The sequence below is a fragment of the Molothrus ater genome, chromosome 5 (assembly GCF_012460135.2).
Source record: "Molothrus ater isolate BHLD 08-10-18 breed brown headed cowbird chromosome 5, BPBGC_Mater_1.1, whole genome shotgun sequence".
NCBI lineage: Eukaryota > Metazoa > Chordata > Aves > Passeriformes > Icteridae > Molothrus > Molothrus ater.
In genome coordinates, this window is record NC_050482.2 from 70,685,684 (window position 1) to 70,700,011 (window position 14,328).

At 38.4% G+C, this 14,328-nt stretch overlaps 1 protein-coding gene across 16 annotated transcripts in view; it reads left to right on the top strand.

Moving 5' to 3' along the window:
• PLEKHA5 (pleckstrin homology domain containing A5) overlaps positions 1–14,328 on the top strand; it is a 159,170-nt gene that overhangs the window by 114,306 nt on the left and 30,536 nt on the right. For 12 of the 16 annotated variants that reach the window (XM_036401792.1, XM_036401793.1, XM_036401791.1 and 9 more), the window contains 4 exons: positions 5,346–5,808; positions 8,980–9,063; positions 11,699–11,818; positions 12,534–12,587. In XM_036401792.1, coding sequence (XP_036257685.1) covers positions 5,346–5,808; positions 8,980–9,063; positions 11,699–11,818; positions 12,534–12,587 — 721 coding nt within the window. The remainder of the gene's footprint in view (positions 1–5,345; positions 5,809–8,979; positions 9,064–11,698; positions 11,819–12,533; positions 12,588–14,328) is intronic. The other 4 variants (XM_036401788.1, XM_036401782.2, XM_036401784.1 and 1 more) reach the window with 2 other exon arrangements.

A 14,328-nucleotide genomic window follows, 5' to 3' on the forward strand; every position in this document is an offset into this window, starting at 1 on the left:
TGTGAGAAATTTCCCTGCCCTAGCAAGGAGGAGATGTCATCACTCACAAAAATTCTTTTTCGTCTTAAAATCTCTTCGTGAAATTGCCCTCACTTCTGCATTTGAGGACTTCTCAGAACAAATGTATGGAAGTTTCTTTTATTAGAATTTGAATGGTTATTAATAAACTAAAGTACATTAATAACTCAATAAATAAAAATGGCTGGAAACCCTTTTTGGTTGTTAGAAATTTCCCTGTCCTAGCAGGGAAAATATGTCATCAGTCATAAAAATCTGTTTTTGAAATTGTCCTCTCTTCTACATTTTTTGCTCGCAAGTTCTTGTAATAATATTTTATTTGAAATTCTTTAAAAGCTCCCAGGAATATTTTTTTTAAACTTTAAACCAGCTTTATATGAAGAGAGAGAGAAGATTTATCTAAAACTAAGACACAGAATCTAACTTGATGTTTACAGCATCTCTTCTCATGAAATTAGCTATCAGCCAGTTATAATATTGAGCTCTAGTACTTATTCATGAAGCTTTAAAATGATGTGTGAATGATTGGCAATATTGAATGTCATGCCAATAGCAATTTCTCTGACAGAAGTGGAGGGACGTTGCTTCCAGGCTGCCTTACAGACAAGCAGCTCCACCAGGAAAATGCAAAAGGTATTTAATATTACATTTGATAGGAAGTATGGAGATGCTATCACAGGAGATACTTTGAAGGGCTGGAAATTAAGGATTTTGTGTATAGATGGATGACAGAGCAGAGCTTAAGATAAACCAAGTTCAGAAAATGTGTTTCCCCCACGAATTTAGGGATATGTACCTGGGGGCTTCTCAGGTTTTGCAAAATCTTGAAACATTTCCATGAACTTGGCTTCCACTTGCCAAGGTTGAAGATTTCCTCACTCCTTTTAGCCTTTCATTACATATAATTAGGAATTGTTAATGTGGTGTTTCATGAAATACTCATCATAAGTAGTTTGATCAATTTTGAACTTGTAATACAGACAGGGACTTGCACACCCTGACATTAATCTTATTATTCAAACTTGCATAATGAGAACTCATAAGGCTCTTTGATGCAGTTAATTTTTTTTAATTGGACTTTAAAACTTGAGACCAAACAGAAGAAACTAGAATAGATGTGCTATTTTTCAGTTCCGAGCAAGTATAAAAACCCTAAAACTGATTTCATAGTGAGGATCAAATAGAGGGAAGTGCTATTAACAATATGTTACTAATTAACAATATTTTATTCCTGAGTATAGCAACACTTGTTTGCCTAGATAAGGGTGATAATATAAATGCTTTCAAAAGCAGTTCTAAAAAAAAGTAGCTAACTGAAGGAGAATTTGCCTTGAGCTATCTTTTTTGCTTTGCATGGAAACAGCCTTGAATAATGATCCAAATTTCTAATGTATATAGCGGTGTCTTTTAAATGGGGCTTCATTCAAATTTAAAATTTTATTTTTGTTCAGGTTGCCAGTTTCTGGCTGGAGACAGAAATTTAAGTAGAATCAAAGTTGGTGAATGAGAGTAGAAAAAAAGCTCTGGTTTATGCTAAAGCTTAAGGTTGGAGTGAGAGGATCCTAAGGCTGTTTTAGACCTATAAAACTCATAACTAGAATTTTTGGAAAAAGTAGTCTTTACTTAATGGGGGAAAGTTGCTGACTCTTCACCAAGCTGCTTTCCAGTGCATCTGTATTATTGTGTCTGCATTACAGAAATCATGGAGGACCCAACTCAGTATCTCTGCTGTGTCAGACTGCAGAAAAAATTGGGACAATTGCTAAGATGTCAATAAAGATGTTCAATTAAATGACTATATATAAAAGAAAAGAGGAGCTCTTAGCTATCCTTAATATAGAATGAAAAATGTTCACTATACAACTACCAAATTTTTTAGAGGAACAGGCTGACCCCTCAGTGGTTTGATTGCCCAAAAAAGTAATGAGAATGACAGCAATGTAGATTTTACTTCTTGAAGCTGCTGTCTGTTGTGTCTATGGATCTAGACATGTAGTTTGGCAAAAGCTGCATGAATAAACTGCTGCCATAAGGAAGGCAAACTTTTTTAAAAACAAAAATAAATGTGGTTTGAATAAAAAATAAACACATTCCACTTCGGTATCATTTTAGTGAATTTTGCAAAAGTCAGTTGTTAAAAAAATATGTTTTTCACAAAAGTAGTTCACTTGAGTGGTCTTTCACAAATTTGAAAAAATACAGAAGGGTTGTTTGGTACTAAGGGATGTTTTTTGTTGCTGCTACCCCACTATGTGAGCTTGTCTCTCCTGCCTTGCCTATATAAAACTCATCCAAAATAATAAATGCCTGCAATGAAACTCCAGGTTTCCATCTTCACTTTGCCACCCTTTCTTGATTCTTACATGGAAGTCCTGTATTTGGGGCCAGCTGGTATTTGTGTTCATTAGGGTGAGGGGCTGTTCTGAGGTTTCAATCTCAGGATATTCACAGTGTTGCAGCACTGAGCCCCTAAAGGCCTAGCAGCAAAGTTGCTTTCCCAGTGTGTTGGTTTGAAAGCCAGGCGTCTCCTAAGGAAAGCAGGAGCCTCCCTTGAAATTGAAAATGTAAACCCCCTCCCTCCGAATTATTATAATTTTGAAATTAAGGGGCTCTCAGGCAAGGATACCGGAGTAGGAATAAAACTTCTTTACTAGGAAAATTAAAATACAAAAAAAAATTAATTATAAATGCAAACAAAAAAAAAAAAAATACTGCCAGAGTCAGAGCAGTCCCTTCCCCCCTCTGTGTCAGGGTGGTGGCACAGCCCCATCCCATGGTGGCTCAGCCCTCCTGCAGTGCCAGCTGTGGGCTCTGCTGGAGCAGGGATCCTGCACAAGGGGGGAGTTTTCCTCTGCAGCTCCAGGGCTGCTGGAGATGGGCCAGGGCTCCCTCTGGGAATGCAGGGCAGCAGAAAGCTGCTCCTCTGGAATGCAATGGGCAAAGGCTGCTGTGCTGTTCCAGGCTCAGATTGTATCCAGGTAGGAATGTTTGGCTCCTCCCCTGGGCACAGCATCTCCCCATGGGATGATGGAATTTGATCAGCCATGCAGGGACACTCACTGGCCATGGACAGAAGAGATCTCCTGGAGCTTGGTTGTGGGAGAGATCAAGAAAACTGCCCAATGAACAGAAGATAACTGCCCCACCTCTGGCAGATCAGAATAGAATGCACACCCCCAGCCACATATTATATTTGCAACTTAAGACACACAAATAGTCCAACTCAGACACCAGAACCACTATTGCTACCCAAGAGACAGCCTCTCAAGGTGTCTGTAAACACATGTGGAAGACTCCTTCTCATATGGGAGCAATTATAAGGAGCTATTTATGATGGCAACTGCAGAAATATTTTGCAGCCTCAGACCCAGCTGCAGCAGTCTCCCCTTGTGTGCAGGGCAGCTGGAAGCTGCAGTTCTGTCTGGAGTTGGGTTTTGGGTTTGACTGGAATGACATTTTTGCAAGTATCAACAGGACATTGGTGAATCTATTTTGATTTTATCGAATTATGTAAAACAAGGCTTAATATTGAGGTGGTTGAGCTTTTTACAGTTTTCATGGTTTACCAATTGAAGATGAATTATGTTATCTTTCTAGATGTTCCAGAATACAAGTAATTGCATACAGATTTTAAATTGATGTCTTTGCACAGTAAGAACTTCAGGCAGTTTTTTTGCAAGTTCAGGATGTTTAAAGGTGCCAGCAGGATTATACTGCCCATTTAATTCATAAAATGTGTGAGGAACTTCAGTGAGAGTGAGGTGTGTCTTGATACTAAATATATTCATGAAAATGTCAGGCCTTACTGTAGCTGTTATGGTAAATAGCTACAATTCTATTTTGAAAGTTAGAAATGGAATTCAAAAGCATCTTGTTTGTTTAGTTTTAAATATGGAGATGGACAAAAGCCTTATCATTAATGGTATGTTACTAAAGAAATTTGGAGGTATTTAAGCAGATTTGGCAACAGAAGACTAGGACTTAGAATCCCTTTTCCCTTTTTGTAATTTTTTTGCAAGAATGGGAAGCTGTCCAATACAAAGTGGGAGTAATTCTTCAGTAATTCTTGAAAAGCTTCAGGAACTGTAGCAGATTTTGTACATAAAGCTCTTTATAGCAGTTTTCATCTTCAAAATGTTGCAGGTGATCGTAAATACTAAGTGGGTTTCACCATCATCAATTTCCCTGATAGTTATTCCATAAGGATCTCACATGCATAATGCTAGTTTATCTTGCCATTTGATCTACATAATTTCTTTAATGTGTTTTTTTTGTGGCACTGAATTAATTCAAAACCATCTCCAGGTTCTGGTGCTTCATGGTGCAGGGATTTTAGTTCGGATTAGTGTGGGGTGTAGCTGGAAGCTGCTGCCCTCTCATGGCTAAATCAGGTCCAATTTGAGGCTGTAAGCAAGCATCAATCATATGCATGCTCTGTAGCAAAAGGCTTTAAGAGGAGCTCATTTGCATTTTAGATAAGGGAAGAATAAATCAAAGTTTATGACCTAGATTTTGTCCTCTGAAATAAATTAACAAGAAGTGCTTTGTCATAGTTAGGCATGCATCAGGCCTTGGTGTAGAAAATTTTTTAGTATTTTAACTAATGCTGAAAGTTGCTAAATGACTGTAGAACTCCAGACTTTTAATGGGGCAAAAAATTAAGGAAATAAGCCTTTGAATTCATATCTGAGTTGAAAAGCAATAAAATATTGTTATCAAACAAAGACATGTATTGCTCTTTGTTTCAATTGAGTGGCTGATACGAAATGGCTTGTCCTTGACAATTGCAAAAATAATTTCTTCAGACAATTACTGAAATTTTCCCAGGCACTGCTGTTAAAAGAATCTTTTTTTTTTTTAATGTCCATAGTAATTGATCAAGATTTTCTTAGGGAAACAGGATTTTTTTTTAACTTTTGAAAAAGTGAATATTTCAAATGGAAATATGGAAAGCATATGGAAACAGAGTAGAACTTTTAAGGTTTAAAAACTTTCACCTCTCCAGCATATAGACAAGTTCCAATATTTGATCAAAATTTGAAATCAAGTTTGCCATTTAGTAGGGTACTAGACTGACAAACTATTAAAAAGATGAAACATGGATTATATCAGCAAGTGCTAATCAGAGAGAAAGGATCCACTTTTGGCTGCTACAGTGCATTCAGTCAGTATCATTGATTCTTGAACTGTTGTCTTGAATTTCTTGAGCTTTTTTTAAATGGCATTCAAAGTATTATAAAAGGTGAGAGCTGGATAAACCCAACCCACAGCAAACAACTCCCTATTGCCGTAATATTAATGCTAACAAAAGGAAACTTTTGTTCCAGCATCATCTCCTACCAGACGCTGCCAAGGAACATGCCAAGCCATCGAGCCCAGGTGCTGCCCAGGTACCCAGAGGGGTACAGGACGCTGCCGAGGAACAGCAAGACACGTCCAGAAAGCCTCTGCAGCGTGGCTCCCTACGACAGGGCCATGGGACCCGTTAGTGCCGAGGACAAGCGGCGCTCCATGCGCGATGACACCATGTGGCAGCTCTACGAGTGGCAGCAGCGCCAGTTCTACAACAAGCAGAGCACCCTGAGCAGGCACGGCACCCTGAGCAGCCCAAAGACCATGATCAACATCTCTGATCAGACCATGCACTCCATCCCCACGTCCCCCTCGCACGGCTCCATCGCAGGTTTCCAGGGGTACTCCCCGCAGCGCACGTACCGCTCGGAGGTGTCATCGCCAGTGCAGAGGGGAGATGTCACCATCGACCGCAGGCACAGGACACATCACACCAAGGTAAAAAAAAAAGCTTCATTTAATAGATAAAACTCTCATCTGCAGGGCTTTTCAGTAGAATGTATCTGATCACTGGAAAACTTGTGTTGCACTGGAGTATATTTTACTATAATGGAGATTGTTGCATCGCTGTTTTCACAGAGAAGGGTTTGGTTTTAAAAAGGGCTGAAAAATCTAAGAGTAGAAAAAATGTATTTTTTTATAATATTAGAAGATGAGAACATGTCTTGATATTACTGCCCATGATATGTTTCCTCTAAAAAAAATGAGTCAATAGGCAAATTATTCAGAATACCTCATGCATGTCCAGAACTCTAACTCCTTTCTATCACCAAGAGGACTCAGAATCCCAGGTTTCTTCACAGCTGCTGCTTTCTGTCCTTCAGCAACAAGTTTGGCTGCCTTGGGCTCCAGCAGCAAATTGAATTCCTTTTTATGTCTTTGAGCTCTTAGGGAGATCACTGAAGATCCGTCTAAATGCACACAGCCTTAGTGCTTGACCACTGAGAGGGAGACATGAAGAATTGTGAACTTGGGTGCCATATGTGCCACTCTGCTACAGCCAGCATGCTTGTGTTACCATGGGTTTTAATTGATTGGAAATAATTAAATAAAAATTACTCCTTCAGTTGGATGTAAAATCCTCCTGAGCATTTTTCTGAAAACTTTATCCTATGTCTTTTTTTTTTTTTTTTTTGATGCTGGGAAAGAAAAAAATCTATAACTACAACTTAAAGCAGTTTAAACAACTTAGAGTTGATTATCAGGTGTTGGATTTTAAAGTTTTCAGATCCCTATCACCAAAGGAATAATTTTGCTTTGGCATCCTTTATGTCTCGTCTGCTCTGAAAATTTAGCAATCAATGCTTCTCACATATCTGAGAAATACCACTGGGTCAGTGCTGCAGAGTGTGTATTGCTTGTCCTGTCAGCCATGTTTTGCTTCCTGATGTTTTTGTTCCTTGTTGAACACTTTATGCTTGTCTTTCATTTAGTATTGAGTACCTTTTATACAAACCTCCTGTTTCCCTTGAATTTTTCATGCTGTTTGGTTTGTATTTAATTAGTTACAAAACTAGCTTTTGCCATTAACTTTAAAAACGCCCCTGTCTTTAAGAGGTGAGTAACCAGAAGACTCATTATTTGAAATCAGTAGGGCAAATTTAACATCTAAACCCCATCTACATAGAGATCTTAGGTTTTTCAGCATGGATAGCCATCCAAACAGGAAGCTCTAGAATTTATGCAATATTCTGTAATTCTTCTTTCATGAGAAGTTCAAACATTGTTCCTCATAATATGTCATTTGTTATAGGCTGGAGCATTTACCCACAAGAAGATCAGTTTTTGTCACCAATATATTTTTCTCCATGTGCTATGAGACTCTAATCTTACCATCCCTGGCTGCACTCTCACATTTGCTGAATTCCTGCCAGCATTTGTTACCCTTTTAAGCCACTGCCTGTTTTAAACTTGTTCACAAGTGATGATTTAGAAAGAATATCTGGAGAAGGACATAAAACAACTCAAATACTCTTTATTGCGTTCAAGACAGAAAGGAGACTAATGTCCACTTAGTTAAAATCAGATGGTTAGAGAACAAGGCTGAACTTGCAGGAGCTGCCTCATGTTTTGGAACTGGGAAGATGAAAAAAGTCTTTTTAGTCATCCAGCAGTTTTACAGGAAAGTGGACACTTACTTTGAAGAAAAGGCTGCTAAAGAAAGTTAAAGCCCCCCAGGAGGAGAGAGGGATGCTTCTGTGAGTGGTACTAGAGGTCTCTTCCAGCAGACTCGAGGAGCCCAAGCCATGTGTACATTTACCAAACATCCTCCTCAAGCTGGGGCTGGATGGCCACCCTGCTCAGGACAAGCTGCATTGTCTGCCTCAGTCAGGTCACTCTGTCAGGCATAGGATGCTCAAGCTGAACTGCTTCCCAAGAGAAAAGGATCCAGAAAGAAGAGCTGGGGTTTTGTTGTGGCATTTGGTTTTGTTCTGCTGATCCTTTCTTGCCTCAAATGATGGCAAGGGTGGTATTGCAACACCTGGCAAACATAAAACAATTGTGCTCACATCCACATGCCCATCTGCACAAATCCCCTTCAGTGTGACTATTTCAGTTTAAGAAGTCAATGAAGACATGGTTTGAGAATTCAGGAATGAGAACATTGTGAGCAGATGCCAAAACTTTCTATTTTTTACAGCACGTGGTTTTGAATTGAGTGCTTCTCAATGTTTAAATGGCATTGCCTACTCCAAAGTAGTCACCCTGCAGCTTAAAAAATTTCTTTCTTATTTCTTTTCACATCAGCTATTTTTCTGTCTTGTTGTGTCTTTCCTTACCTATTCCAAGACCTTCCCTATTATTCTTGAAATAGAAATGACATCTGGAACCCTGAGAATGCTGCACTAGACCCACAGAATTTACTTTATCTAGCAATCTGCCCCTAATATTTTGAGAGTACAGCAGCACAGAAAAAGACTGCCTCCCCAAATTGCTGTTGTTCAGCTGTCCTTAAATGAACTGTGTCCTATGAGTTCCCTTTGGAACACTGGTAAAGGAAATAAGTCCTCAATTTATTTTTTTTATCACAAATCATTGTAGATGTACTTTCCTAAGGTATCTTGCCATGGCTGTGGAACTTTTTATGCTAAAACTGTCTGTTGTTTTCCAGGATTCCTTTAAAATTGCTACAAAACATTTCACATTTGTGAATATTTAATATTTTTCAATGTTCTTAGCTAATGTCTACATTTATTTAACATACATTTAAGCGATAATAATATACATTTAAGTGAAAAACACCCACTTTGGGGAATAGTACTGGTTATATTGCTTATGCTTTGGAAATAGAACTGTAGTGGGAGTCTCTCAGTGTATTGTCAGAAATAATTGTTTTTTGTGGGTAGACCTTGCTCGTGGTCAGCATTCTGTCAATAGAGCAACAGTAATGAGGGAGAACTGTTAATTAAATGAAATACAAAATTTGTGGTATTTCTAAAATTTAGAGACTTAGTAATCTAGGTAATAAATCAACAGGGAGCATGACTGGCACAAATCATAGCAAATTTTCATGAGGGGGAAGTTAGCTTGATTTTTTGTGTTAGCATTTAAAGTTTTTGAGTCTTTAGAAACAACTGTGAGTCACACTGTGCTATTTTTTTTGTGCAGCATGTCTTTGTGCCTGACAGAAGGTCGATGCCAGCAGGTCTGAGTTTACAGCCTGTTACTCCTCAGAACCTCCAAGGCAAAACAGTGAGTTGGATTTTTATTTCATACATCACGGGTTTTTTTTAACAATAATCCTTTAAGTATGAAGAGGCAACATTGAAATTTTATTCTAGCTAAAGCTTGCTTTAAATGTTACCTTTATTTAAATTATCAGGGGAAGAAATACTCTGTGATTCCACAGAATTCTAAGAATACTGTGTCACTGCTGAGTCAAGGTTTTCTGCGGGAATTACAGATTTATTATTTTTTAATCATTGTTGATACATTGCTGAAATTCCTGGGAGAGGGTGGACTACATCACAGAACACTTATTTCTCCATTAATTATTTAGAAAATCCTAGAAGTAAAGTTTGGCTTTTTCGGAAGTGTAAAAGAGTGTTTTATGAAAGGATGTCCTTTCTGACACTGTACTGTGGTAGAGCTGAAATTCTCATTGAAGATATTTCATCAAAGTAATGTTGGTGAATACTCTCTACTTTCCTAGTTGAAACATGACTCTCAGCCAAAAACTTCCCCTAAATTGATGTCACTTCTTTACCAGCTTTTGTCTCCTTTATTTGTCATCTCTCTGTCCATCCGAAAATACCGATTGAGAGAGTTATGAACTAAGATAACTGATTTTTTTGATTTTTTTTTTCTGGATCATACTCTGGGCAACCAGTCCTTCCACTGCCTCAAGCCCTGTTTCCTGCACTTCCCAGCACAGATTTCTGGCACCTTCAGTTACTTTTGGGGTTGGCTTTTGGTAGCTGGAGCCTTCCAGACATTTCCTGGGGTTTGTGGCCCCCTCAGCTCTGCTGGACTGATCTCCAGACAGGTCCAGGAAACCAACCAGAAATCCACAGCAGAACAGTGCAGGGCCAGAGGAGGAAACCTGTAGGTAGCCCTGAGAAAACTTTGTGTTATGGTTGTTGCAAGAGTCCCAAGACCTGCATCGAATGCACAGCACCTGCAGCAACTTTATGAATGTCTAGAGAGGAGTAGGAGTTCTGTTCTAAGGGCTCCTCTGTGGAAAAAAAGTTTGAGTTGGAGTGCCATGAAAGAAGTTACTCCTGTATGCACTAAAATTGGGCTGTTTCAGAATGTGCCAAAAGGAGTTCTGATCTTGAAAAAGTGGATCACTGCTCCTTTTGCTTGAAGATGCCACTTTTTTATTCTTATATTCCTAAAAATGAGACTCCTTGTGCTTTGAGTGGATGTTACTTTCCAGACTGAAAGCACTGTTGCCTATTTTTGGAGAGAGCTCCAAAATGCCTTGTATAGCAGTCTGGATTCTTACACTTGCCCTCTGGAATTCAGTATTTTAAATGCAGGTATTGAAGAAGAGCTGTAAGAAGGAAAACTGCCATTAGACAATTTGGGTTTGGTGTTGGTTGTCCCTCAGAAGCAAGTGGTATTTCCAACTGAAGCAAGTGGAAATCCCTTGCTCCCTCTTGTGGGCTCCTCTGTTCTGAACTCACAGAAGTGCTGGTGCCATGCTGCTTCTCAGGGATTTTTCCTCTTTATTCTGAGAAACTGGTATTCACTTTCAGCATTTTTAATGTGGGGTTCTCTAGAGCTCTTTACTACTTTGCTTTGGGGAAGTTCTGTGGCTGTGGGAGAGGGCAAGCAGGGGTTTAGGAGCTTTTTGTGCTTGGGCTTTGTTTAACTCACAGGGTTTGTGAGAAAATCAAAATGCTGGGTCAATATTTAACCTCCTGTAAGGCTGACTTCTGGAGAAGTGTAAGAAACAGAAGCAAACAGGAACATAACAAAAATACTTGTGATGCTCAGTGGTCTGTTTTCTTTGGAGTATTGCTAATAGAAATGGTTCCCAGGAATGATTCAGGTAGAATTTCCCAAACTGACCTAAGCTGATCTGCGTGAATTACCTTAAAAATACCCATTTGAGTTGGACTTTATTTCCATAATACATATAATGTATAATAAGTCTTAAATGTTATTCTTCATCCCATCCTAAGGCTGTATAGTACAGCTTAGTCATAAAAGTAAAGCAGTAAAATAACTGGAAGCCTCAGAAAGGTGGGATGGAAAATTATTTTTGTCATGCTTGTGCAGATATCTTTTGTGAAAGGTGATTATTTCTGAGGTAGGTCAGTAAACATGGGATTGTCATCATTTTTTCCTCTCAATTTTGACACATACATTTGAAGAATTATTTTAAATAATTGTTTGAAGAATTATTTTTAAAACTACATTTTCTTGAGGGCGTGTTTTGATTCTTTCACCAAGCTCAAATGGCTGCCCACATACAGGTAATAATATCCTAAGGACTGGAATTGTCTCTCCCTGACTTAAGTCAGTATCACCAATTTGATATGCATGTCAGGAAAATTGAGGACTGCGCAGACTTTGCCCTGCAAAATCCTCAATTATTTTTGTCCTTAATACAGAATGTTTGACTTTTATGGCATTAGCTGGTTTGAGCAGTCAAAGGCTAACCCTTCATTTTATATTTGGAAGAGTTCAACTGGGGGAAAATGTTTTCTCTTGTGTTATATCACTGCCAGAGTCTCTGCAAGGCACTCAGAAGGTGCACCTTACTTTACTTTTTAGAAGCAAACCTTTTATGAGGCATGCCTTATTTTACTGAGGTGTTGTTTGGGGTACCAATTAACCTTTTCTCTGCTCTTTGGCTTCTCACACTGCACTCCCTCAGCCGGAGGAGCTGACCCTGCTGCTCATAAAGCTGAGACGGCAGCAGGCGGAGCTGAGTAGTATCCGGGAGCACACACTAGCACAGCTCATGCAGCTAAAGCTTGAGGCCAGCAGCCCAAAGGTCAGCCATCCAGCAATGTGTGTCCTGCTCCATCCTCACTAACCCACAGCCATTCATTAACCCAAGTCTGCTCTGTGCAAAGTTCCCTGGCTCCTGTGTGAGTTGAATTAATCCTGTGTGTGTGTGGTGCTCTGCTATCAACCCTTTGAGGTTTTAGTTTTTGAAGTAAGCTGAGTCAAAATCACCTGGGAATATTCTAAAGTAGCTGGCTGGAGTTCTGGGCTAAACAGGCAAAAGCATCATAAAGTCACCCCAGGACATTCAGGTTTAAAATTAAGTGGGTTTCATCTATTATTTGGTATTACAAAATTAGTCGTGCTAGATTGAGATTAATCTGCTGTTTATGCAGCCTCCAATCAGATTTCATCTTGTTTGTGATATGTGTGCAAAAAGCAGGACATGTTTAATACATGGATTTATCAAAGGGTTCATAGTTGCCTGTGTAGTGGACATTGACATAAGCTTACTGTGTTTTATGTGTAAACCAGAATGAAATGTAGTGGTTCATGGTCTGATTCGTAGCAAACTTTCATCATTTCTGTTTCAGGCTCAAAACTTGTTAACAGTTCACTAAAAAAGGCAGTTAAAAACAGCATTGTATTTCTCCATAAAACAGAACTGTCTATCACTGTCTAGTTTACATCCTTCCAAGCTCTTTTCATGCATTCTGCACCTTCTGTCCCTTTCCTTTTCCCCTCTGACTGCTGCCTGCTAGAATGAGATTCTTTCACATCACCTTCAAAGGAATGCCATATATTTGGATCACCAGGTGGGATTTACAATTTACTTGTGTGTTTATATTTCTTAATGCTTTTTGACTGCTCCTATCAAAGCTGGAAATATTTGGGGGGAAGGATTTTCAGTGCTTTTTGTGAAGTTGGATGATGCCCACAGCATAGGATATTTCAATTGATCACAAATATGAGCTCTTATGGGGAAAAAGAATCCCTCAATTTAAAATTTGTCAGGAAACAGTAGCCAATCACCAATTCATTTTTCTGTTCTAAATATGTTCCTAATTTCATAATAATACTAACTGTAGCATTTTACCTTCTTTAACCAGTCCTAATATGTTTCCAAGCTCATATGACACACATGCAGTTTATAAAAAACGGGTACTTCTAAGAATTTCAGTTTTTCAAATTAAGAGTTAGATGTTTCTACAGGACATTAAATGAAGAGGAGGTCAAGCATGAAGAAATATTTTAAGCAAATCATAACATGGTTCCTTTTCTCATTTTTCTCAGTTGATTCTGAAGGATTTACATAAGAATAAGGTTTTAATTCTTTCCAATTTCTGATATCTTATGGAGTGAGGGTTCATTCTTACCTAGGGTACAGGTCTTCACTAACATAATTGACTGCCAAGTGAATAATTGCAATACCTCTCTTTTTGTTGCATGACCAAGTGGGACTTCTGTACAAGTTGTGTTTGACAAGTTTTGAAGTGGATTTCTTTTTTTTGCTAGCAGTTATAAAAGACAGTCATAAGTGCTTAGAACTAAAATAAGCAACTGGATGACCACTGGTTAAAAAGATAAAAATCACTTTTTGTAAATATAAATCTTTTATATTTATTATGTCTTTTATTGAAACCTTTGAGCCTTACACTTAAAACCAACTGTTAGAACTTTTATATGTTCCTCTACAGGGGTTTCAGTCAGTTATTGAAAACACCAGCTGTGCACAGACACAATACACACTCTCACATGGGCTTGGTTGACTTTATTTTCCTATTACCTCTTGAAAACAGGGTGGGAATTGTGACCAATTCAGTTTGATGGTAATGCATTCCCAAACATCTCTGTATTGTTTTATTTTAGGGGCTGCAGCAGGTCCAAAATAGTAGGGACACACTGCTTGCTAAATTAGACCAAAATATTTCATCCAACTCAAATATTTCCAGTCTATAATGTTTTGGAATAAGGGAATGATTCTGTCTTCAACAGTGTAATTCATTGTCAAGAAACGATAACTGTCAATGTGAAGTGTAAAATTGTTGTTACTGCTTGGTTAGCCAAGCTTGTGAGTATGATGGGGAGAATTGTCTATTTACAAGATGCAAAATAGTAAAAATTATTTTCCTTTCACTTGCACCAGATAAAATTTAGAAATGTGATGTGGTAAGCATTAATTTAGGAAAGTATGTAAGTCTTAGAGTTGTACTATACCAGAGATGCAAGGAATCAGTACAACTTAAAAATCAAGTCTAAAATCTATTGCCTTAATCACAAAATCATGGAAGAGCAGGTTGGAATACTCATTTCTCTTGTTTTATAATACTGTCATCTACCTGTAGGAAATAAATCCCCCTGAAAGTCTTTCTGCTTTGAGTACCACTGCTTCTAAGGGTGGTATCACATTTATAGTTTTTCATTACTTTGCCAAATATCAATTTCCTTTCATGTTAAAAGCATTTAAAAAATCAAAATTTCTTTCAGTGTAATCGAGGCCTTTCCTCCTTGTTACTAGTATCTGTAACCAGCGTGGATTAGTCACTTACCCTCTCT